The sequence below is a fragment of the Ascaphus truei genome, chromosome 2, assembly GCF_040206685.1.
Source record: "Ascaphus truei isolate aAscTru1 chromosome 2, aAscTru1.hap1, whole genome shotgun sequence".
In the NCBI taxonomy this organism is placed as follows: Eukaryota; Metazoa; Chordata; class Amphibia; order Anura; family Ascaphidae; genus Ascaphus; species Ascaphus truei.
The window spans coordinates 301,275,945-301,302,721 of NC_134484.1; the positions used below are offsets into that span (position 1 = coordinate 301,275,945).

General features: G+C 42.4%; 1 protein-coding gene and 1 long non-coding RNA gene across 4 annotated transcripts in view; one reads left to right on the top strand and one right to left on the bottom strand.

The window, feature by feature from the left end:
• Nucleotides 1–14,401, bottom strand: part of LOC142487317 (uncharacterized) — a 48,580-nt gene extending 34,179 nt beyond the window's left edge. Inside the window, exons 1-3 of the long non-coding RNA XR_012799192.1 lie at nucleotides 13,976–14,401; nucleotides 10,478–10,575; nucleotides 5,922–9,379 (exon numbers count right to left, since the gene is read on the bottom strand). This is a non-coding gene — a long non-coding RNA (uncharacterized LOC142487317). The remainder of the gene's footprint in view (nucleotides 1–5,921; nucleotides 9,380–10,477; nucleotides 10,576–13,975) is intronic.
• Nucleotides 14,155–17,771, top strand: ALG2 (ALG2 alpha-1,3/1,6-mannosyltransferase). Of its 3 annotated transcripts, none has more exons than XM_075586419.1 (3): nucleotides 14,155–14,260; nucleotides 15,315–15,719; nucleotides 16,510–17,771. In XM_075586419.1, the coding sequence occupies exons 2-3, from the start codon at nucleotides 15,408–15,410 to the stop codon at nucleotides 17,416–17,418; spliced, it is 1,221 nt and encodes a 406-aa protein (XP_075442534.1). In that variant the 5' UTR covers nucleotides 14,155–14,260; nucleotides 15,315–15,407; the 3' UTR covers nucleotides 17,419–17,771. The 3 variants fall into 3 exon arrangements, with proteins under 3 accessions (XP_075442534.1, XP_075442533.1, XP_075442532.1); XM_075586418.1 differs by having other exon boundaries at nucleotides 14,171–14,336; XM_075586417.1 differs by lacking the exon at nucleotides 14,155–14,260 and adding an exon at nucleotides 14,403–14,585.
• The last annotated feature ends 9,006 nt before the right edge of the window (nucleotides 17,772–26,777 follow it).

Genomic DNA, 26,777 nt, shown 5'->3' on the forward strand with positions numbered 1-26,777 from the left:
GTAGTAGGGTCATATGGTCAGCTCATTACGGTTTAATCCCAGGTATCTCTGTATTTTTCTGACAGTTATGCTATTCTGACTATTTAGCACTAGGGTGCAGCTGGCATAGGCTTGTGTAAAAGCTTTTGTTATTTACTTTGAGAGGTGTTTTGGGTGGAGGTATATTATTTAGGGAAGTACCACAGACTATCCCAGTCCATGGGAATGGGCCTGAAGAAGGGGCGCTGTAGTCCCCGAAACATTGCCCCCCTATATTTTAATACCTTGACCTTAACGTGTGTTATACATTGTTCTTTTTTTTGGTATATAAATTGGTTACAAGGGTACAACTAGGAAAGGTAATTTGTGTTACCCCAGATTTCCAAAGTAAGTGTATTTTTAGTGTAAATTGTGTTACATTGTGTGTATTTCTTTTCCTGAAATAAATTACAATTTATTTTACCTCCTTGTTTTGCTCAATCATATGATCCCAGTATAAATGTGTTGATAAACCTGGACTCTGTGAAAACCCAATGTTAATAAAATATACTTTTTCTGTATCCCAACTCCCTGGGTAAGGGGAATAGAATAGAAAGCTGCACTTTATTTCCTACTAGCCTTTATTCCCCACAAACTAGCTAAAAGACTTGCACTGGACTCTGAGTTCCCTCACAACCTTATATTAATGGTTGGAGCGCCCATGTACCTCAAAACAGGTTCTGGGCTACCTGGGCATTAACTGGGTATCCCCCTTAACTTAGGGACACCTCCATAATTACAGGGACACTTTGCCTCCTTTTGCCCCATTTACCTTTCTGGGCTGTGCTGAAGCAGGGAACCCTAGCGGTGAGTCGCGCAAGTGTTTTCAAGGGGAGATATTGCCGGGACAATGTGCCAAAAGGAATCCAAGAACGAAGCGTGATTCTCGGGTACATTTTTAGAGGAACCAACAACTCCGTACCCCAACTACCTAGGCACAGTCTAACAACAATTTCTCCGCAACCTCCCCATTCCCCCCTTCCCCCCCCCCCCCCCCCCCTTGAAACTCATACCTTAGCAATCCCTGCTTGCTGGCATCCCTGGAAAGGCAAAAACACATACATTCTTTATTAAGGCATAATACACATTACACATGTACAGTTGCTGGGCTCAAGAGCTGATACTCTTGAACCCTAATACTTGGATCAGAGGTAACCAAAACAGGGCTTGACCTTTATTAAGAGCCTGGTTACCCCCTCACCGTCACATGCAATCTTTATGCTAAGGACAGATTGCACCTCAATGAAGAGGGATCTTCTGTGCTAGGGGGGAGAATGTTAAAAAGGTTGGAGATTTTAAACTAGGATGGATGGGGGAGGGGAAAGAAACAGATAACAAACTAAATAGAATAGATGGGGAAATAGCAAGGGGGCATGAAGATAGAATGGGGGCAAGTGTGCATTTGGAAAGCAGCGAGACACCCATAGTAAATACAAATAATTCTAGAAAACTTCTAAAGACTCAAAACTATTGTAGGTCATGTTTGCATAATGGGTGATTTTAATTATCCAAAGACTGGGGCAATGAGATTAGCATTACAACAAAAGGAAATAGGTTTGTGAGGGTGCATAAAGACAATTACATGACCTAAATTATTGAGGAATCAACTAGGAGAGGGGTAATACTGGATTTGTTAATATCAAACAATGTAGAAGTAATAACAAATAATCAAGTCCGGGAACATTTGGGAAACAATGATCATAACATGGTCTCATTTGAAATAATAAAAAAACAGATTACTTGGGTTGAACAAAGACCTTAAATTTAAGAAAGGCAGATTTTAATAAACTGAGAGGTAATCTACAAGGAATACATTGGGATTATGTTTTTGCAGGGACAAAATGTAGAAGATAAATGGGCAGTCATTAAAACATTGTTAGAAAAGCACATATATCAGTGTATACCCTTGGGTAATAAGTATAAAAGAAATAAGCCAAAACCAATGTGGCTAAATAAATAGGTAGGGGAGGAAATGGAAAAGAAGAGGAAGGCGTTTGGATTCTTGAAGTCAGAAGTGATGGAGGCATTGTATCTGAATTATAAGGAATGTAACAAAAATTGCAAAAGAGCAATCAAATTAGCAAAAATGAACAATTAAAAAAGGATTGCAATACAAAGTAAGATCAACCCTAAAAAGTTATTTAATTACCTTAATAACAAAAAATCAGAAAAGAAAATATAGAACCCTTTCAATGTGAGATGGGCAGGCAGATTATTGGAGATAAGGAAAAAGCAGAGGTATTAAAGACATTCTTTGCCCCTGTGTTTATCAGGGAAGAATCAATTTCAATAGAAGTGCCGCAGGAGAAAGCCACAACCTCCATATTAATGAACCAATTGGTTAACTGAGAAAGAAGTTCATAGGTGGCTTGAAAAAAATTTAAGTAAATAAGGCACCTGGCTCCGATGGCATATACCCAACAGTTCTCAAGGAGTTAAATTCAGTGATAGCCAAACCATTAGATTAAATATTCAAGGACTACATTTCCATAGGCTCAGTACTACAAGATTTGCGTAAAGCAGATGTGGTGCCTATATTTAAAAAGGGAGCTACTGTAGATCACAACCGGGGAATTACAGACTTGTAAGCCTGACTTTAATAGTGGGGAAGCTACTTGAAGGTTTAATACGGGATAACATTCAGGAATACTTAAAGGAAAACAAAATTATTAGTAATAGTCAGCATGGATTTATGAAGAATAGATCATGCCAAACTAACCTTATTTGTTTCTTTGTGGAGGTAAGTAGGAATTTAGACCAAGGTAATGCAGTTGATGTGGTCTACTTAGATTTTGCAAAGACTTTTGATACGGTTCCACACAAGAGGTTAGTGTACAAAATAAATCAAATTGGACTCAGTCAAAATATATGCAACTGGATTGAAAACTGGTTGAAGGATAGACAACAGAGGGTTGTCATAAATGAAACTTTTTCAGGCTGGGCTAGGGTCGTGAGTGGAGTACCTCAGGGATCGGTACTGGGACCCCTGCTTTTTAACTTGTTTATTAATGGCCTTGAGGTTGGCATTGAGAGCAAAGTCTCCATCTTTGCTGATGATACTAAATTGTGTAATGAAGTAGAATCTGAGTTCAGGGTGCAATTTCGCTCCAGAAGGATTTGGAAAGACTGGAAACTTGGGCAGGTAAATGGCAGAGGAGGTTTAATACAGATAAATGTAAGGTTATGCATTTGGGATGCAAGAATAAACATGCGACTTACAAATTAAATGGGGATAAATTAGGGGAATCCTTGATGGAGAAGGATTTAGGAGTGCTGGTAGACAGCAGGCTTAGCAATAGTGCCCAAAGTCATGCAGTAGCTGCAAAGGCAAACAAGATTTTATCTTGCATTAAACAGGCAATGGATGGAAGTAAACATAATTATGCCCCTTTATAAAGCATTAGTAAAACCACATCTTGAAAATGGGGTACAATTTTGGGCACCACTCCTTAAAAAGACATTATGGAACTAGAGAGAGTGCAGAGAAGAGATACCAAATTAATAAAGGGGATGGACAATCTAATTTATGAGGAGAGGCTAGCTAAATTAGATTAGAAAAGAGGCGTCTAAGTGGGGATATGATAACTACAGGCATACCCCAGTTTAAGGACACTCACTTTAAGTACACTCGCGAGTAAGGACATAGCGCCCAATAGGCAAACGGCAGCTCGCGCATGTGCCTGTCAGCACGTCCTGAACAGCAATACCGGCTCCCTACCTGTACCGAAGCTGTGCGCAAGCGGGGAGACTATAGAGCCTGTTACAAATGCATTATTTACATCAGCTATGCACATATATGACGATTGCAGTACAGTACATGCATCTATAAGTGGGGAAAAGGTAGTGGTTCACTTTAAGTACATTTTCGCTTTACATACATGCTCCGGTCCCATTGTGTACGTTAATGCGGGGTATGCCTGTATATACAAATATATTCAGGGACTGTACAAGGAGCTTTCAAATGAACTATTCATCCCAAGGGCAGAACAAAAGACTCGGGCCGTTCCTTAAGGTTGGAGGACAGGAGATTTTACCAGCAACAAAGGAAAGGGTTCTTTACAGTAAGGACTGTTAAAATGTGGAATTCATTACCCATGGAGACTGTGATGGCAGATACAATAGATTTGTTCAAAAAAAGGTTGGACATCTTTTTAGAAAGTAAAGGTATACAGGGGTATACCAAATAAGTAAACATGGGAAGGATGTTGATCCAGGGAGTAATATGATTGCCAATTCTTGGAGTCAGGAAGGAATTTATTTTTCACCTTATGAGATATCATTGGATAACATGTCACTAGGGTTTTTTGTTTGCCTTCCTCTGGATCAATAAGTAAGTATAGATATAGGATAAAGTATCTGTTATCTAAATTTAGCATAGGTTGACCTTGATCGACGCATGTCTTTTTTCAACCTCATCTACTATGTAACATACTGTACTATATTTTCATCTTGGTGATAAATGAGGAAGGTGAGATGGTACAACTGATTTTTGTATGTTTGTCTTTTTTCCTCTTTGTAGCTGTCTGCCGGCCTGCTTGGTTGCCTTTTGATGTTGTGTTGTTATGGTAGCGGCTCAGCTGTATGCTAGGTCACATTTCATTACTCTTTATTCAAACGCGCAACACAGGGGTGTGCATGTGTTATGCATGCGCATGTGCGCGGGTGGTGTGCCAACGTCATTTTGGCGTGGTGCTCATTTTTCAGTCAAAATCATTACACAGCTGGGTTTCACTCTACAGCCATTGCGGAAGGTGGCGCCTTGGGGTCATACATGCGCACGTGACGTCATGACACACGTTTTAGGTGCAAATTTTTAAAACAGTGCCAAACTCGTGATTGTATAAATTGGTGGTCTGCTGACAGTAACTCACTCCTTGATAAAGCATTGGGAAGGTGCGAAACACTTAGGAGGGTTCCTACACCTCCTTTGGATGATGTTTTCCAATAAACAATTTTATTACAACAAGAACCTGACTCCCTTGGTAGTGCACTGCTGTTTTCACTTTTATTATCTGGATCTTGCAACTTGCAGTTGTTCACGCCACAACAAAGACGTCAAGAAGCTATAGGAGTGGGTAAGGACTCTAACCATATACTTAAGGAATCAATTGAGGAAGGAATGTGAGTACTATTGTCTTATTCAAAAATGTAGTAATTATGTACCTCCAATGAGGTAGTAAAAGGGTGGGACACCATCTTTTCCATTCAGGAGGAGTTTCTACTTGAATATATGGGACATCTCACTATCATTTATTACCCACTCAATGCAAGAGCTATTTCTTTTCTGGACACTTTATTGAATTTGATATCGGAACTATTAGAGCACCTGATCTCCTTTTGAGCTGAAGAGTTAAGGCCTGTCACCTACGACCCCCTGCTAGCACGCGACTTGCATACGGGACAAGGGTTAATACCGACGCTTGCACGCGCACCCACTCTTCACCTCCGCAAAGGTCCGTCAAATGGACAGTATCCCCTCTGAAGCCGTCCCAATATACCACCGCCTAGAATAGCACACAAGATAGCACGTGACTTTAGATATGCAACCAGGGTAATACACAAGGCTACTCTAGCAACCCCCCTTTCTCCTCAGCAAGGAACCAGCGAGTTAGTAATAAAACCCTACTCAAGTGCAGGTCATAACCATCCACTTTAACATAACATCAACTGTAGTAACGTGTGCCCGAGCTTAGTAGACTATTCTCTCCAGTGTGCACCAGTTCAATCAGAGCCCAAAGCATTACTTAATAAATGTTTTAATATATATATAAATATATATATATATATAAACAGTGCTTAGATTACAGAAAGGAGATACAAAATAAACATACAGTTGCAATAAAAGGCAGAACAGTTTCTTAAAATAAAAGGAATAAAACAGAAAATCCTATACAGTACATTACCAAAGGACATAGGTTCTTCCCAAAGAGGTCATTAATAAGAGGCAATGCCTTATCCTCAGTCTGGTCTCCATAAAACTCTGAAGCTAACTGCCTTTCAAAATCCTGTTTCTCACGGCACCGGCAGGAGCCCACCCCTTTTACAGAATACTTTGAAGCTACCCTCCCCCGACCAGGTCTGTAGGCCTTGGTTAAAAGTTAACACCTTGAGTGGGCCATTCAGGATGCAGAACAGACCCAAGAAACATCCTGGCCGGTTTCAAACCCCGCATTTTTATCTTTTGTTTAAAAAAAAAAAAGTGTATGTCATTAACCCCTCAAGCACCAACGGGGATTAAATGACCTAGTAGTTCCTAATATTATCATGACAGGGGAGGAGGAAGAGAGGAATGTGAGGGACAGAGGGGGAACAGAGAGAGATGGGTAAGTGAGAGGGAATAAGTGGGCCATGTGACAGAGGGTAGAGTGAGACATAGGTGGAGTGCTGATAGTGGGGGTGCAGTCTCCCCCCTCACGCAAGGTCAACCGTTAGGGCCTGACCCTTCCCCATGCCGAGTAAGTTGTCAGCAACATCCCACTGTTGTCATTTGCGGCCCTGGAGGAATCAAAGACTATATGAGGTAATAGGGTCAAGAGGGCAAGTTGTTGGGTGAGAGGAGTGCTGAGCCCTCAGGGGAAAATAAGATGGAGGATTTAGATGTGCGGAGAGAGGTAGGTGGTGTGTGTGTGGGGACCCTGATGTTTAGATGTCATGTCTGGTAGTCTCAATAATATCTGAAAAGTAGGTGGCAAGGGGGTGCGGGTGTAGTTGGGCATAGAAGGGTGTTAAAGGTGGCAAATAAGTGTTGTGGAATAAGTAAATATGAGAAGAAAAGTGTATTTGCTTGGCAAGGGATAGAGCACTGTTGGAGGAAATTGTGATTTTTTTTTAGTGGTGGAAATAAGCTTTAGATCATGATTTCCTCCAGTAAGGTACAGCAGTGCGTGACTCCTTTGAGGTAACAGTTAAAGTCACCCATGATGACAGTAGGTGTGTCAGAAGAGAGGAAGCCAGGTGGCAAAGTTATCAAGAAATTGAAAGGTCGGTCCAGGAGGGGGCGATAGATTATAGCAACAAAAAGGGAGAGAAAAGAGACGTACAGCGTGAACTTCAAAGAATGAGAAAGAGGGAGGAAACAGGGTTACATAGTTACATAGTAGAGGTTTAAAAAGACATATATCCATCAAGTTTCCCCTATACTAAATTTAGATTACAGATATTTATCCTAGATTTGTATTTACAGTATATTTATCAAAAGGAAGGCAAACAAAAAAACCGCAGTGAAACATCATTCAATGATGTCTCACAAAGGGGGAAATTACATTCCTTCCCGATTTCAACATTTCATCTTGAATCAAACGCCTTCCCATGTTTACTTATTTAATATAGCCCTGTATACCTTTCCAAAAAGATGCCCATCCTTTTTTTTAAAGATATCTATCATATCTGCCATCACACTCTCCATTAATAATGAACGCCACATTTTAATTGCCCTTACTGTAAAGAACCCTTTCCTTTGTTCCTTTCCTCCAACCTAAAGGGATGACACTGTGTCATTTGTACTGCCCATGGGATGAATAATTCTTTTGAAAGCGTGTTGTATTGTCCCCAAATGTATTTGTATAGTTATCATATCCCCTCTTAGACGCCTCTTTCCTAATGTAAACAAATCTAAATAAGCTAGCCTCTCCTCGTAAGTACGGATTTCCATACCTTTTATTAATTTGGCTTTTCTCTACACTTTTTCTAATTTCTAGTATAACATAAGGTTGTGTTGGCGGTTACAGTGAAAAAACATTAGTCCTTTGGGGCGACGCAGAGGTTAAGCTGAAGTGGTTCTCGTTGAATTCAGTGCCCAGAGCAATAAAAATTGAAGATGGCTGGGCTGACGAATGATGCAGTGAATACCAGATGTTAATGTTTTGCACACTAAATGTTGTTTCTGTGCAGATTCAGAAGCTCTTGGAGAACCTTTCAGATGCCCGCCTTTGGAGCGACAGATTAAGCTGAAGAGACTTGTTTTGTATTGAAGCAAATGAGGAATTTAATGAAAAAAAAAGTTTTGGTTATATAGAATAAGCCTTTAAAGAAACCACCTTTGCTGAAGCAAGAATATCTTTAAAAACTGACCTGTTGGTGGTCCGAGGATTGGATTTGAGCACCCATCCTGAAGTGTCATTCAGCGTCTAAAATCTCCTTCCTCAAATGTATTCTTCCGTTTGATCGACAAATAATGTAAATCATATTAAATACCAGATATCCCTCAAGTTAGCCATTGAGAGAACATTGCCAAAGATTTAATGGCAAGAAATCTACAGCATATTCTGTCGCTTGACCTGTAAATACATGTAGCTGATATAGGAGGAATATTAGAAGTCAAGCAGACTGACAATTTCATAGGAATCTAAAATGCGTTTAATTCCTACTACAATATCGCAAATGCTCACTCCAAATAAAATAAACCTTAATTATTTTGCTTTATTGGAATAATCGGGACAGCCAAATTTGCTTTGATAATGAATGGTATTTAAGCTAAACCTGCAAATATCACATTAACTACATGAAACATCTTCATTTATCATAGCATTTAGTTTTAGTTGAGGGGTTTGCTTTGCTATAGCTATGTTTTGTGTATCTAACAGCAGCCTTCACAGGCAAAATTGTTTTTCCTTTCTTTTGAGTGGAAGGGATCAAAGCACGGAGGAAACACTTGATTTATATGACCCTATAATATATTTGAGACAATTGGGGTACTATCAATTGGAAACCACTATTGACTTCTATGTGAGTTCCTGTGCTATCGGCACTGTTTAACAAATCAGCCTTTTAATTTATAAAGAAACTTTATTGGTAGGCCAAAGAGAATTATCCCATTAAAAAGATTGTTTCATGAAGTAGCCGCAAGTGTCTAATGGTGTGGAACAGTTATGTATATTTATATTCCAATTGGACACACACACAAAAGTATTAAATGAGGCAAACAATACACGAGATGCACACAATAAGAAGAACCCATGCCGATACAGGGAATAAAAAAACAAAACATTTTGGTAACGCCGAAATTATGGTGTATGAACAGCTGTGGAATTTTTTTTAATACAGCCAAGACATAATATGCAATGAGAATTCGTATAGTTTTATTCACTGTTGTACAAAATGAAAAATGACACCAGTCCGGTCTAAACAGACTGTCAAAATAATTGACTTGTTTCATTCAGTTTTTCCCAGTTCTTGCTTTCCACGTGTTCCCAATGAAAAAAAAATATATATAAATGTCCAAAATGTTTGGTCCGTTATGAACATGTTCAAATTCAGAGAATAGAGTAGATTGCTCTATGATCGGGTATATTTGCCCCAGATATGCAGCATGAAGACAGAGGCAATGAAAAGGAGACTCATCACTAGTACTGGAACAGGACCACTGAAATCACAAAACAAAATATTTATTTTTTTTACACACAAATTAATACTTTAAACAAGCATTTCCTTCCAGAGTGAGTGAGTATTATAATATATAAAAAATTAAAAAAAAAAAAACACAAAGCCAGTGGTTAATAAATTACTGTTCATCCACTTATCAAAAAGGTGTCATTACTTTATTTTTACTATAATAAATACATGATGTAGTACCTCACAGTTAGTACTATGCAATACAAATTAAAGATATTTCATCTTACACTTTAAGACCTGGTGAATCCTCAGTGTAGAATCTCCACATGCCTCCAGTGCCTGCTGCAGTGGTACGCCCAGCACTCCTTGCGCCACTGCTTGCATTTTTTCTAATTGAAATGTATTTATTATTTTAAATAAATTTAAAAAAAACAACAAAAAAAACTCATTCTTAAAATATCATTGACTTCAGAGAAGTGGGATAACGCACATGTAGCACAGTAACTTCCAGTAAACTATGTTACTGCATTAACTTCATTATCCCCAATAACTCCACTGCAGCTTGCTGGACGGACACACGGACACACGGACACACGGACACACGGACACACGGACACACGGACACACGGACACACGGACACACGGACACACGGACACACGGACACACGGACACACGGACACACGGACACACGGACACACGGACACACGGACACACGGACACACGGACACACGGACACACGGACACACGGACACACGGACACACGGACACACGGACAGTATCTAAACGTTATGCTCAATAGCTCTTACTTACAATCAAAGAAAAATTACAGGGGGAAAAAAAAAATCTCCAACACGTACATCAATTTTAAAATGGGCAGAACTATAAACCAAAATAGTTTAAAAAAAAAAAAAAGTAAGTTGCACTATTTTTGTTCCTTTATTTCTTTAAAGCCGCTGTAAACTTCACAACCTACCCTCACGCCCACAAAAAAGGGAAAAAGATCAAGGAACGTAACTTTTTTTTTCTCCTCAGGACGAATGCAAAATATTTAAGGTCTATTAGTGACCTACTATTGTAATCTTGAGGAATATGTAACGCGGACTGTACAGAATATTCACAACAAGGTACCTTTGTCTGACAGTTGATCCTGCAGCTCGAGGTGCAACAGCTTTACTTGGGGATCGTCCAGAACCACCAACATTGGTAGCACCTGCAGCAGGACCTGGCTAAAATGAAAGATTTATACTGCAGTTATATGTAATTTAATGTAAAGCTATATTTTACCAACCAAAATTACTCACCAACACTCAAACAATTAAATTACACTGCCCTACATTAAAAAAACAATAAATAAAAAAAAACTGGTAGTCTATAGAGATGAAATCAAGTGCTGAAGTAAGACGGTTAACAAAACAAAGGCCCCAACACTTGTGATCGCCAGCTGCTCCAGATATTAACAATTGAACCGTGCTAAACTAAAAAACTTAGAAATTTGGGAAATTGTTACAATATAATACCTGGTGTGCTCAGTCCATATGAACTCGAGTATAAAAGTCCAGTGTCCCCTTGCAGGGGATCCTTAAGTAGTTAGAGAAAAATAGACAAGCACAACCCGTACGAGTAAAAAAATAATCAAATGTATTAGAAGCAAAAAAAATAAGTATGGCTCACTTACATGTGAGAAAGTATAGAGGGACCCAACAGGGCGCAGGTAAGGGAACCTCGATCCTGACGGGTCCTCAGGCATCCTAAGAGAGCCAACTTGCCAGTCCTTCAGGATCTTGTGCAGGACGCCGATTCCGGAAATCCGGATGATCCTGCGAGCCTTTACCTGCCTCGTTCTCTCCACTCAGGCGCCGCTCGAAGTCTGCTCCACAACTCCCTTTCACACAAATACCCTCCTGCTGGTTCGCTCTGAGGTCCCCGCAATGCAGGGGGCTCTCCGTGGAGAGCCATCAATATACCACTGACAGACGTTATTTTTTTTTTTTTTAATTTGAACGTTATATTCCGTTTGTGTCAGTTGAATATTGATATCACTCCACTGAGAGTCCCGTACATTGCCGTAACTGGAGCGCGACCCAGCAGGATGGTAGTTGTGTGAAAGAGTTGTGGAGCAGACTACGAGCGGCACCTGAGTGGAGAGAACGTGGCAGGCAAAGGCTCGCAGGATCATCCGGATTCTAGCATCTGGTGAAGGACACCAATACCAGAAGGACTGGCGAGTTGGCTCTCTTAGGACCCGTCACGATCGAGGTTCCCTTATCCGTGGCCTGTTGTGTCCCTCTATACTCTCACATGTAAGGGAGCCATACTTGGTTTTATTTGGTTAATATATTTTTTTACTCACAGGTTTTGCTAGTCTATTTAAAAAACTCAAGACATGAACTACTGTTCAATTCAACATCTGAAACATTTTTCCCTTACTCGGGAATATTTAAGCTCTCTTAGCTCCCTTCACTTATCTTCGAGAGCAAAAGAGAAGACAACTTTAAATAACACTGAATATGAGTCTACAAATTGATATAAAAATTAGGAAAATCGAGGGGGGGGGGGGAGAAACTGCACCTCAGATTCAGGTTAGTTGCTTTATCCCTGTTATGTTACTGAAGCAGAGAAAAAGAGAAGAGCAGAAAGCGCACACCTTCTGGTGCAATAAAGTTTTTACTCAAGACAAAAATAGAATTACACTCACAAACATCCAGTAAAATCAGGCAATGGTTTGGCAAATTGTGTTCAGGAGATGCAGCGTTCTTCCTCTGCAGGGATACTTCGCCCGTTGGCTCAGCGCGTCCGCTGCTCCATGATGCCCAGACATTATCCTTGAGTCTACTTCCGCAGGTGGTGCGGAAGAAGATTCAAGGATCAAACCCTGGTCCACTCTGCTAATGGCCTGGAGCATAACCACAAAAATAAGACTTTGATGTTTTTCTAGTGAATAAAGGCATAGAAACCTACCGACATTACAGTGTTCATAGCAGCTCGGCTATTCGCACTCAGTTAAGTTGAGTGCAAATAGCCGCACGTGAGCGGTTCGCCGAATGAGGGCAAACCAGCTCTGTGACGTCACTGGCCCGCCCGCCGACCCGCGACGCACGCCCGGACGGCGCTGTCTAAGGCCAGGGAAAGCACCCGCTTTCCCTGAGCCTCAGCGCGCCTCCGCACGCTAGCAGGAACCCTGGCCGAGGCCTTATGTGTCTGGCCAGGGTGAGCATCGGGGCTTGAGACGCTTGCAGAGCAAGCAAAATTGAATTTGCCGCCTCCAAGCGCGTCACGTAAGCGGTTCACCTAATGAGGGTAAACCAGCTCAGTGCCGTTGTGGCCGCGCCCCCAGATGAGCGTGCACCTAGCCACAAATTGCACGGTTTTGCAGGGCGCAGCGCTCGTGTGCCAGCACGCCACGCTCCCTCTCAGGCTTTGAGAGTGGCATTTGTGACGGAGGCGTGGCCACGCCCCCGCCGATGGTTCAGCCAATGAGGGCGAACCAGCCGCGGGACGTCATAGCGACGCCCCCGCAAACCTACCGCCACACCCCCTCCTGTCACAAACTCTCTCTCCCCTCAGACCGCAGATCGCGGACTAGCGCCCCCCCCGCCGGGCATGTGCATGCGCCAACCCCCCGCCGGGCGCGTGTCACAGTGCTGACTGGGGACTCAGCCTAAAGCCGCGCTGATTACAGATGCAGGGGGCATAGAATGTCAATAGGAGAGTGTTCTGTCTTTTTTTTTTCTCCATTTTATTTCCTGCTGAGTGCGAATAGGTAGGTAGGTAGGTAGGTTTCTATGTCTTTATTCACTACAAAATCAGAAAGTCTTATAGCTCAATGGTTATGCTCCAGGCCATTAGCAGAGTGGACCAGGGTTCGATTCCTGGCTGGGGTGTTTATTTTTTTTCCATTTTATTTTCTACTGAGTGCGAATAGCCGTGCAGCTATTTGCACTCAACTGTGAATATCCACTGCCCCCTTTTGGACTTACTGGATTGAACTTTATCTGCTACACTGTAAGGTTTTCCCTTGGTTAGTGACCGTTTGGTCAAACAGTGGGTACATATTAGGTTTAGTGCAAAGTCTGAGCGCCTGTAGCTGAGGCTCATTTGTATTTGAGATAGAATATCTATATAAATAATTTTTTATGCATTTTCTGGTAGGATTATAGTGGAGAATACAGTCACGCAAACTATTGTGGGTGTATTCTGTACTCCTAGTGTGTTTTTTCCCCCTCTATCTGGGCCTAGGAAGTAAGATTCACTTTCATTCTTAATTCATTATTTCAATCTTGAAGTTGAGTATAAGCAGCTTGTACGTTTTGTTATGTTACTGAAGCACCAAACCCAATGTGTCATGAATTAGGCTGTCGGTCGATGAAAACCAGCCACAATGTCAATTTTTATTGCTTAACCCGTTGAAGCCTGAAAAACTACCACCATTTACCTGCACAATTACGACTTTCCAAAAAGAAACGGAGTTGGACCAAGCCACTGAGAAGACAGGAAACCAAAAAAAGAGTAGCAGGGTTTATGGTTTGCAGGAGCTCGGCATCAGGCCTCCGATATTATTTTTACTCTAGGGATAACGACACAAATGTTGACCAAACGATGGCTTATACTGTGCGCACATTTGCTTACCATGGTGATGATGATGTGCACTGCTTCCCTGCGTGCGTCCCGCTCCTTGCCTTTTCTCGGTGTGAGTAAAGAAGGCGGTGTCACGGACCCATAATCCCCGCCAGCGACACGTCACAGAAACCCCGCGTGCAGACCAATCGCGCTGAAGGTTTTTTTTTTATTCCGCTGGGGTCCTTTCCTACTGCGAGGCGCGGGACACGTCAGCGGTGTGAAGTGTAACTGCCGGCTCCCGTATTTCATGATATGCCATACACAGCAAAACTCTTCTTCCCAGAATTTGTTTCGGTAACGCACCAATTTGAAGACCAAATGCAACACAATAATTCGGGGGACATTTTCTCTGCAGGCTTTATATGGACAGGTGGGAAAGTCAGGCAAATACTCGTGGCAGCTAAACATGGATAGCGCTGATGTGTCCACATCCGACAGGCGGCTCCCGGTGACGTCACTGGCGGGGAGTGACTCCACATTAAGGGAATCTGTACTGCAGGTCCTAACGCGCCTCAATATATTTGTGGACAAAAAAAAAGCAGTTCATACATACAGGAAACAGGGTTTCGGCAAGTCAGAATAAAGCCGTTTGATAGGAAACGAGCAGCTGACCTCGCATGTAATGTTTTATCTGTCATATTTTCATCTGTGAGAAATTATTGCTTCAGTTATATAAATATTGGGTCGAAAAGCTGAACTTGACGTTTCATTTATTTTCCTCAATGTGTCTGTTGTGTAACTTCGTTTTTGTAATATCCACTATTAATTGATTTGAGCGGTCTGCTGCCTCGTACGTAATTACGCGACTTCACCTACGTGATGGAGCTCTCCTCTATCCAGAGAGAGCATGGCCACCAGTTTCATCACTTCAGAACCCATCTCACTGGGAGACAGGGTCACACCTTATATGTTTTTGTAACACCAGTCTTTATTTACTGAACCACCAAAATATTATATGAACTGTCTACTGCCTTTAACCCCAAATCTCTTAACCACTGGCGATTTATAGAGACACGTTGTTGGCTATTGAGATATAGTATCAGCGCACACATTGATTTAATGAACAGAAGTCCAGTATATACTAACTTTACTAGACACTCGATAACTTATCCAGATAGTGTTTCAATATAATTTCTCAAATACAGATAGCACAGAACATATTTAGTTACTCGTTATTTTAAAACGGTTGTCACTTGTATGACTTTTTTTTTTAATAAACTTGCAACTTTTTATAAATGTTGGCATTAATTAACCATTTGATCCATACATTTGGATCTTTTATATGCATTTTAGATTAAAGGGTACGTTTTATTTTTCAGCGAGTGGTTAAATTACTTTTTTTTTCTAGGAGTGCGTCTTATCTCGGCAGGGAAGGGGTTAAAGCTGTGGGCGGGGTCCCTGAGCGTGCGGTCCTGTCACAGTCGACTCGGAGGAAGTGAGGATGGTTCCGACTGTCCTGTTTGTGCACCCGGACCTCGGTATTGGGGGAGCCGAGAGGTTGGTGGTGGACGCGGCACTGGCCCTGAGGTCACGGGGCTGCCGAGTCCAGGTTTGGACGGCTCACTACGACCCTGGACACTGTTTCTCCGAGACCCGGGATTCCGGTATCCCTATTCGGTGCTGCGGAGACTGGCTTCCCCGGAGTGTGCTCGGCCGCTGCCAGGCCCTGTGCGCCTATATCCGCATAATCTTCCTGGCCTTGTACATCGTGTTTCTTAGTGGGGAGCAATTCGATGTGATATTTTGCGACCAGGTGAGTCAGATGCAAAGTCTTGCCAGTATTTGTATATAAAAGGGTACATATACAAGCTTTGAAATGGAACAATATTTTTGTGTGTGTATACATACAACCTAAAAGCTGTAGTAGTTTGGGATATGCATACGTTATGAGTGCAAACGGTATATTGAAAAGCAGATAATCGCACACTTCCATAAAAAAAGTCCTCCGACCATTTAAAACCCACAATGTTTTGGTGTAAAAAAATTAACCTTTCGGGTGCATCAGTTTGCAATTAGTAAACGTTATAAGGGAATCCCATAACGATGATTCTATGCACCTCCCCCTGGAAATCAAGTTGAATACTTATTGTATCAATGGGAAGTGCAGGGCAAGTACTGTATATATATTTTTTGATTTACATTAAATTATAAGTGCAGTTGGGTTTAGCATTAAAATGAAACACATTTGAGATGTTTTTTTCTTGTGATTTATAATAAAAATTAAATACGTATTTGAAGCATTGCTGCTTTAAGAAAGTGATCTAAATTGACGTTAAGAATGGCATCTACAGACCTGTCAACTCTCAGTCCGAATGATTTGGAGTCAGTCTCACTGATTTCCTTTTTTAGCATTAACTGTCTAAGTCACATCCAGTCTCCTCAGTTGTCACTTCTTCTTCTTGCAGGGAAGGGGTGCGATAAAAAGCTTTGTTACGTGCAATCATTTTGTTAAGCATATTTTTTTTGTTCTAGTTATTCTTGATGTACATGATGTATCATGTAATTGCATTATTCTTAAATCATGTTTGTTTTCTGTTGCTTAGGTGTCTGCGTGTATCCCCTTTTTCAAGTTGACCAGAAATCCAAAGAAGGTTTTGTTCTATTGCCATTTTCCCGATCAGCTTCTTACCCAGAGGATATCGACACTCAAAATTATCTACAGAGCACCAATTGATTGGTTGGAAGAGAAAACTACAGGCATGGCAGACTGTATTCTTGTAAATAGCCATTTCACTGCTAACATCTTCAAAAATACATTTTCTTCATTAGCTCACATACAGCCAGATGTCCTCTATCCATCATTAAATGTCAACAACTTTGAATCTGCAATTTATGAAGATCTGAGTGACCTAGTTCCCGTGGGAAGAAATCTTGTGTTTCTTTCAATCAACAGATTTGAAAGGAAGAAAAATATTAAGCTTGCGCTTCAAGCCCTATGTGTCCTTCATGGCAGACTTAATTCACAAGATTGGGGAAAAGTTCATCTCATATTAGCAGGGGGATATGATGAGAGGGTTTTAGAGAATGTTGAGCATTATAATGAGTTAAAAGATATTGCGGCCAAACACGAAATTAGTGGTCATGTTACATTCCTACGGTCTTTTTCTGATAAACAAAAGCTTTCTCTTCTTCACAACTGCATATGTGTACTCTACACACCAAGTAATGAGCATTTTGGTATAGTTCCCATAGAAGCTATGTATATGTATTGTCCAGTGATCGCTGTTAATTCAGGTGGTCCCCTGGAATCTATTGTAAATGATGTCACAGGTTTCCTGTGTGATCCCAGTCCTAAAGCGTTTTCTAATGCAATGGAACAATTTGTGAAAAATCCTAGTCTTAAAACCACAATGGGGAAATCTGGGCATGCAAGAGTTAAGGAAACCTTTTCTTCTGAAGCATTTTCAGATCAGATTTATCAGCACATATGCAAATTAACACAGTGCAAATGATTCTAAGCTAAGGAAAAAAATGAAAGGTGCCCTCTGCTAAACAGTGTGCAACTGTAATGTGTAGCATAACTCTGTATCAGGTCAGTGAATATAAATGTCCACAAACACAACTATATTTCTACATATGACTATGTGATTTATGATCATTAGTACACAACTAAACCTTGATTTAGCATTAGAATCTTATAATAATTTAAATATCTGATCACGTTTCCCAAGTTAGTAAAGCCCTGAGATAATGTCTGCCTCTTCATACCAACAAATATACTACTGTTTTTTTTTAATGGTAAATGAAATACTTTGTGATATGCTGGCAATTTTTCTATGTATAAATAAATTATTTTTGTATTGTTTCCCTGCATGTTTATTAAAACTTTGTTTAGGCATCTTTAAGAGTGTCAAGAAACCAACATTAACAAGTGTTTACATTTTTACATTAGGCTAGTCCATAGATTCCATAGATACATAGGAGATCCTTGAGTATTAATAATGCCAGCAATACTGTAAAAACTAAATTCCAAATGAGAAAAAAGGAAGGAGCTGTTATGCTTGTATATTCAAGTAAAAACATTTGAGGAATTTGTGTCGATGATATGGTCTAATTTGAATGAATGTTTTTACCAACATTATTTAGGACCAACTAATACTCAAAATTGTAGAAACGCAGATCTGCCACTGATCAATTAACAAGGCAAAGTGAGGCACATTAATTGCAGGAACAATTAGAAGTCGGTGTTTGATTTGCTCAGTTAGTGTAATGTACACAATGAACAAATGTGTTTCAGTAGTTGAATATGGGATGAAACGAAGGAATGACAAGGCATTCAGATACGTCAGAATGGACCGAGGCAATATTAGGACATATATAGAGTGGCGGATTTTCCATTAGGCCCGGGGCGGCAAAAATGTCACCCCAATATACATTTTCCGCGCTCTCGGGTGAAGCGGGCCTAATGGGAAGGCTTAGCTGAAGCAGGCCGCCTCCCTGCTGCTGCCCTACTTTTGACTTGCATCGTCACATGATGCAGAGGATGTCACCAATGTGATGTCCCATGGCGTAGTTTTACCATGGAAGGGCGACGTGCGATGTCATATTGATGATGAAATTATGCCAAGATGCAAAAGCAGGAGGCCGCCGCCAGAGCTAAGTGCCATGGCACAGCGGATTTTGAAATCCGCAGCTGATGGTGTGTGTGTGTGTGTGTGTGTACAAAAAGTCCAGGGCACTCTAAATGAAAACCATATAAAGAGATAAGAGAAAAAATACTTCGCTTAAGAAGGCAGGGTGCTCACAGAGGGGCCAGGATCACCATCCAGCCCCAAAATAGATACACAAAAGGGCAGAAAAAGAACGATTCCTGTGCTACCAATTAGGCTAAAATAAATTAATGATCTCCTGAAAAAGGGTTATTTGCTTAAACAATTTGGCCAAAGCATTTATAAGCCTGCATGCTATGTCAAGGCATACCCTTATGCAGGTACCTACAGTGAATATATGTAATAGTTGTCCCATTGACTAGTGAAAACGTGAGAAAGCCCTGAAGGGATTAAATAAAGCATATGCTTTTGCGGGTAGTGCAATTTAAAGCTGGCCAAAGCCAGTATCATAGTTACCTTACTGTAGAGGTAAACTTGGTGCACAAATTCCATGGAGTGAATATGATAAAACTTACATATATTTCTTTCTGTCAGCCTTCTACATTCACCTACTCTTCAATGGAGGGTGATGTCCAGACTGACACTGGGGTGTATTGTGAAGTGTTGATCGTTGGGAAGCGCAAACATGTGGAAATAGAAGAAAATATTCTGATGGTGCAATATTGTTGTGATAACAATGGAGATGTTTTCTTAAAATCTTTAGGTAAAATACTCACAAGTGTGAGATGGAATAAATACACGTAATGGTATCTTTAGCTGCGGTGGTGTGGATGTAAACCTCAGTATGCCCATGGGTACCTTATATGACCAAAAGAAAACCGGACATAGTGCAGACTGTATGCAAACATTTATATGGAATAGGTAAGATGCAATGCACTCACATGATAAAAGAATTAAACAGGCATTTAGATCTCACAACTGGATATCGGCTGCAGGATAGATTGATTCTCTGCTTCCCCTGTACTCTGCTTCCCTGTGTGGCGTGCGTCTCACGGATGCGTTTCAGCGATACCGGAAGTGACGTCAGCAGGATCCAAGGTTCCGGTCAGCTGTGAGATACGTTTGCTAGCGACACTCTACGCGTTTCACCTTCCTTGGTTTCTTCAGGAGTGTCGGTAACTGGTGACTGAGGACTTAATATACTCTAAACTTAAAACCCATAGGTTGATGGCTAATTGGGTAATTGAGTGAGTGAGTGAAAAGGCTAAACATAGCCGATGACGTAGTGTATTACCTCCACATCATACATATATGGAGTTCAAAAGGGAACAATAACATGATTTATTAAAGTATTTCAATAATGAAAGATTTATATAATAAAAAGCAATATTTAAAATAATAATAAAGTACTATTAAAACAATAATTAAAACGGTATTAAGTCTATGGGATAAACTTATACAACACATAATATAGCGATCTATAGGAGAACTGATTTATGTAAATAACTGGTGAAGGAATCTAAGGGAGAACAAAAGACTGATTAGATAACACAATATTAATAATGCATTACAGAAAAGGTTTGATGTCAAATTCTAGATTCAAACCTGAGGGGGATATTGTTTGGAGTTCGAACATCCAATAGGATTCCCTCTTTATAAGAGCGGAATTCCTATTTCCCCCTCTCCAGTGGGGCAAAATTTGTTCTATGGCTTTAAATTAGCTTTTGGATTAGCATTGTGAAATAATAAAAAATCGTTAGAAACACTATGAGTGGTTAATTTCTTTTCAATGTTACCAAGGTGTTCTAATATACGGGTTCTGAGGGGGCGTATGGTTTTGCCTATGTATTGTAAACCGCAGTCTAAAAGGTAAACTACGAAATTAGATCTACAGTTTAAATGCTGTTTGATTTTATATGATTTTTGTGTGGTAGTAGATATAAAACTATCACCCATTTTAGAACTGTATTGGCAGGCTGTGCACGTTTTACAATCAAAGAAGCCCTTTGGTGGATCTAACCAGGTAGAGTGGTTGGTCACAGGTTGTCTCCTCAATGCACTGGGAGCTAGCCTGTTTTTAATATTTGGAGCCTTTTTATAGACCATCTGCACTCTATCTGGTAGATGTTTACCCAAAACTGGGTCATTTTTTATTATCGGCCTGTGACAGAGTGAAGTCAACTCCTATCTGTTACGCCTGGTGAGACATATGTCTGAGTGCTTCATCCAGCACTCATAAGAGTTAACTCAGGTGGAAGTTAGGAAATCAGAACTCTTTAGCTGACACCTGAGAGCCAGCAAGGTAGATAAAGGATCATGTGACTGGCAGTAGCTGCCAGAGAGAGAGAGAGAGAGAGAGAGAGAGAGAGAGAGAGAAGCACACTGCTGCGTGAGCCCTTAGCCAGAGGGATTTCACCAAAGACTACTTAAACTAAAGTAATGATTATTCATTTGTTTACTGACTGCTTAAAGTACCCTTATGGTTTGGTTCTGGTTTAGCCAGCCAGCCTGCTAGATAGGTCTGCTGTGTTATTAGTCAGTTTTTCTCCCAAAGTGGAGCAGGATTTATTTTGTTAAAGAGACAGTGTACCCGCATGTTATGTTACTGTGGAGAAATAAAGCCACTGAACGTTTTTATTTATCCTGAAACTATACGTGTGGACTGTTCCCTGACCTCGGCTACAGGCCGTCCTGCCACAGGTGGTGTCAGAAGTGGGATGTCGGACGGCCCCTGTATCTGAAGGGCCACACAAAAAAAAATGGAGAATTTTTTTTCTCAGTTCCTTGAGCAACAGCTCCAGTTAGCAGAGAAGCAAGCAGAGCGACAAGCCCAGCAAGATGAGCGACAAGCCCAGCAAGCTGAGCGACAAGTCCAGCAAGATGAGCAACAGGCCCGGCGAGAGGAAAAGCTACTCCAACTGCTGGTCGAAGACCCAACCCCAGGCAGACCAGGGATTCCAAATAACCCACCGGTGATGCTGCCTAAAATGAAGCCAAATGAAGACCCAGAGGCATTTCTCCTCACTTTTGAAAGGGTAGCCACGGCCCACGGCTGGACAGTTGATCGCTGAGTAACGACTCTGGCTCCACTCCTCATAGGGGAAGCTCAGGCAGCCTACCAGGCTCTTCCAGCGGACGAGGCCATAGACTATCAGAAACTAAAGGCTGCTATTCTGGATCGCCTAGGCCTCACACCAGAGACCTACCGACAGCGGTTCCGGACAGTCAAATATACAAACCGAGACAGACCCCGGGTCGTAGCCCACCGCTTAGTAGACTTATGTGCCAGGTGGATACAACCGGAAAAACATGACAAGGCAGAGATCCTTGAACAGTTTGTGCTCGAGCAGTTCATACAGATACTGCCCCCCTCCTCCCGCTCCTGGGTAAAAAGACACGCTGCATTTTCCCTGGATTCAGCGGTCTGCTTGGTGGAAAACTTCCTGGGCGACGACACCCAACAGGATAGCTGGGAACGGCCGGTGCAAACACCAGTTGCTTCCAGTGATACTAGAGGCAGGAGAGCAGACAATCAAGGGGTCTACAACCCGCCAGCTCGGGAGATCCAGTCAACCCGATCGGAAGACCCTTTCCCATCTCGGAGGGTTCCTGGTACAAACTCCCGCAGAGACTCCCATCCTGGGTCCGAGGCCACTGGATCACTCAAGGGAGGCCGCCACCCACAGTATTCCCCGAGAACCTGGACTCCTGTCACCCACCCGGTGGAGAGAATAACCCCACCAACCAGAAGGGAGGACCCCATCCAACAGCGGAGAGGTCCAAACACCGAGCCCCGTCGAGAGCTTCCGCGGACGACCGAGTTTGCGGTCTCAGGAGATGAGGAAATGGACTGTTCATATGGCAGAACCACTGCCACTTCTTGTCTCCGAGGGGACCACAATCCGTGGTTAGTCCCAGCATCTCTGGAGGGGACAAAAGTAAACGCCATGCTGGTCTCGGGCTCTGGAAAAACCCTGATCCTAGAGGGCCTAATTCCAAGCAATAGACTATCTTATGACTCTCCTTGGAATATCGAGTGTATCCATGGGGATACAAAGAGATACCCGACGGCGAACGTTCTACTGCGTATCCAGGATCAAGAGGCTAGCCTACTAGTGGGAGTTGCTCCCTGGCTACCTGCTCCTGTTCTACTTGGCCGAGACTGGCCCTACCTCGAAACATTGTTGGCCCCTACTCCTACGGAGCCTACTTCTCTGGTACCGGAGAAGCCCGGAGACTTGTTCCCTTTTTCCCCAGAGATTTTCCCCCGTAGACACCATGTCCCAAAGACATGTAAACAGAGACGTGCGGAAAAAGAGGACTGGTTAAGAAAGGCTGGGACTTTTGGTAACATTAGTCCACCCAAAGGACTGCAGGTCATGGCCGGGGATGACCAGGGTGGGGAACAGATAGATGCGGGAGTGTTGCCAGACCTGGATCTTCCTGACTTCCGTCAGAGGCAGAGGGAGGACCCAGCTCTGGCTAGACAATATGAGAAGGTGGTACAGGTCAACAACAAGATAATAGATGAACAAGGTGTAAAAGTGTTTCCACATTTTGAACTGTTGAATGACATACTATATCGTGTGAATAAGGTTACACAAACAGGGGAGGTCATTCGACAGATGCTAGTCCCTAAAGGGTTGATTAAAACAGTGTTTACCCTAGCCCATACTCTCCCATGGGGTGGTCATTTGGGCAGAGATAAGACCACGGACCGCATCTCGTCCCGGTTTTACTGGCCAGGCATACATGGTGACATCATGAAACTATGTGAGACATGTCCTGAATGCCAGTTAACTAGCCAAAAAGGACAGAAGCCGGCTCCTTTGGTTCCTCTGCCCTTGGTAGCCGTCCCATTCGAGAGAATTGGGGTAGATCAGGTCGGACCTTTAGAACCCTCTGCGAAGGGACATAAATTTATACTCGTTGTTGTTGATTATGCCACCAAGTATCCTGAGGCCTTCCCTCTGAGATCAGCCACTGCTAAACAGGTTGCTCACAGGCTGTTAGAACTGTTTTCTAGGGTAGGACTTCCACAAGTAATGTTAACTGACCAGGGAACAAATTTCATGGCAAAGTTAATGCAGGATGTCCTGAAGTTATTGGAGGTTATTGGACCGTCTGGACCTCGGTCTACCATCCTCAGACTGATGGATTGGTAGAGAGCTTTAACCGTACTTTAAAAACTATGCTTAGGAAGTTTGTGGACACTGAAAAGCGAGCTTGGGATGAACTTCTCCCTTTCCTGTTGTTTGCGGTACGAGAAGTTCCCCAATCATCCACAGGCTTCTCCCCGTTTGAGCTCCTATATGGACGCCAACCTCTGGGTATTCTCGACCTACTGAAGGAATCCTGGGAGGAGGAGCCCTCCCCCTCCAAGAATACCCTTCAGTATGTCATAGACCTTAGAAACCGCCTAGACATGATAGGTCGGTTTGCGAAGGAAAACCTCAAATCTGCCCAAGAACGTCAAGAGAGGCAGTACAACCAAAATGCTCGCTTGAGGGTCTTCCAACCTGGGGACCAAGTGATGCTACTACTACCGACATCACAGAGTAAACTCCTTGCGAAGTGGCAGGGTCCTTTCCAAGTTCTCCGCCGCACCGGGGAGGTGAACTATGAGATCTCTTAACAAGGGTCCAGGAAGGGTGAACAAATCTACCACGTGAACCTCCTGAAACCCTGGAAAACGATGAGATCGCTGTTCATTCACCCTCGGGAAGGAGAGACGGATTTGGGTCCAAAGCTTCCAAAGGGTAGTACGTACACTGACCATCAGGTTCCCATGGGAGAGCAGTTAACAACGGAACAAAGGTCAGACCTACTTGATGTATGTGACCAGTTCCCAGATGTTTTTTCTGAGCTGCCAGGGCAGACTGATTTAGTGTCCCATAGGATTGAGACAGAACCTGGCGTAAAAGTACGGTCCCGTCCCTATAGATTGCCAGAGGGCTGAAAAGACCTGGTAGAGAGGGAGATAATAGACATGTTGGAATTGGGCGTGATCGAGGAGTCCCACAGCGAATGGTGTAGCCCTATCATGTTGGTCCCTAAACCAGATGGGAAGGTGAGGTTTTGCGTGGATCTGCGAAAGGTAAATGCTGTATCCAGATTTGATGCATATCCAATGCCTAGGGTGGATGAATTGCTTGATTCGCTTGGTAAAGCAGAGTATATCTCCACCCTAGTTCTCACGAAAGGATATTGGCAGATACCTCTAGCGGAAGAATCCAAATGCAAAACTGCCTTCGCCATCCCTCTCGGTTTATACCAATTCGTCACTATGCCATTTGGGTTACATGGGGCTCCAGCCACGTTCCAAAGGTTAATGGACAAGGTACTACGACCCCATAGGGCATATGCCGCAGCCTACTTGGATGACATTGTCATCTATAGCAGACACTGGCAGTCTCATATAAAAAGGTTAAGGGCAGTCCTAACGTCCTTAAGAGAAGCAGGGCTCACTGCAAATCCAAAAAAATGTGCCCTGGGTAAATCCACTACAAAGTACTTGGGCTATGCCATTGGGGGAGGGATAGTAAGGCCACTAGCTAGCAAGGTGGCCGCCATAAAGGAAGTCCCCACCCCACAGACAAAGACACAGGTCCGCTCCCTTTTGGGGTTAGCAGGGTATTACCGGCGGTTTATCCCCAATTTTTCAGAAATATCTGCACCCCTAACAGATCTGACAAAAAAGAGTGCCCCGACCCAAGTTAAATGGTCTTGGGAGTGCCAAGACGCCTTTGACATGCTAAAAAAGTGCCTGTCAGAGGGCCCGGCTTTTCGGAGCCCAGATTTTAAAGAGCCCTTCATCATCCAGACGGATGCCTCAGAGGTAGGACTGGGAGCAGTGCTGTCTCAGCAATTTGATGGTGTTGAACACCCCATACTGTTCATCAGCCGGAAGCTGTTCCCAAGGGAAGTGAGGTATTCCGTTATTGAGAAGGAGTGCCTTGCTGTAAAATGGGCAATTGAGGCCTTGAGACATTATGTCACCGGAGTACACTTCACCCTGGTCACTGATCATGCGCCCTTGAAGTGGTTAAACACCATGAAGGACACAAATCCAAGGTTGACCAGGTGGTATATTGCCCTCCAACCCTTCTCTTTTGATATTCAGCATAGACCTGGAAAGGACCATGGAAATGCTGATTTTTTGTCAAGGGAAGGAGTGGAGGGTCGGGCTTCAGCCGTGTGGGACACTAGACACACACAAACAGGGGAGGTATGTGACAGAGTGAAGTCAACTCCTATCAGTTACGCCTGGGAGACATATGTCTGAGTGCTTCATCCAGCACTCATAAGGGTTAACTCAGGTGGAAGTTAGGAAATCAGAACTCTTTAGCTGACACCTGAGAGCCAGCAAGGTAGATAAAGGATCATGTGACTGGCAGTAGCTGCCAGAGAGAGAGAGAGAAGCACACTGCTGCGTGAGCCCTTAGCCAGAAGGATTTCACCAAAGACTACTTCAACTAAAGTAAGGATTATTCATTTGTTTACTGACTGCTTAAAGTACCCTTATGGTTTGGTTCTGGTTTAGCCAGCCAGCCTGCTATATAGGTCTGCTGTGCTATATAGGTCAGTTTTTCTCCCAAAGTGGAGCAGGATTTATTTTGTTAAAGGGACAGTGTACCCGCATGTTATGTTACTATGGAGAAATAAAGCCACTGAAAGTTTTTATTTATCCTGAAACTATACATGTGGACTGTTCCCTGACCTCGGCTACAGGCCGTCCTGCCACAGGGCCAATGTGTGTTAAGAATTTTGTTTATTTTATTAGCATCCTTATTATACTGTGTGATGAAGGGCACCTTTATGATATTATGTTCCAATCTGTTTTTATTATTAGTTGAAATCAACATAGATTCTCTAGATGTAGAATTAGTTTTAACCAATGCTTGATGTGTTGTATTGGCATCATAGTGTCTCTCTGCAAATTTCCTAGATAGTATAGCAGATTGCTCCTCAAATATATGATTATCAGTACAGTTGCGTTTCAATCTACGGTATTGTCCGTATGGGATGTTTGCAATCCATTTATTAAGATGGCAACTGGACTGTAAAATAAAATTATTTGCATCTACATCTTTAAAGAAATTTTTAGTTTTAATTAGATTATCTTCTATGTAGATTGTAAGATCCAGGAAATTTACAGTAGATTCACTAATTGTAGACGTAAATTTTAAATTAAATTCATTAGCATCCAGGTAAATGAGGAACACATTGAGATCCTCTCGTGTGCCTCTCCAAACAAAGAT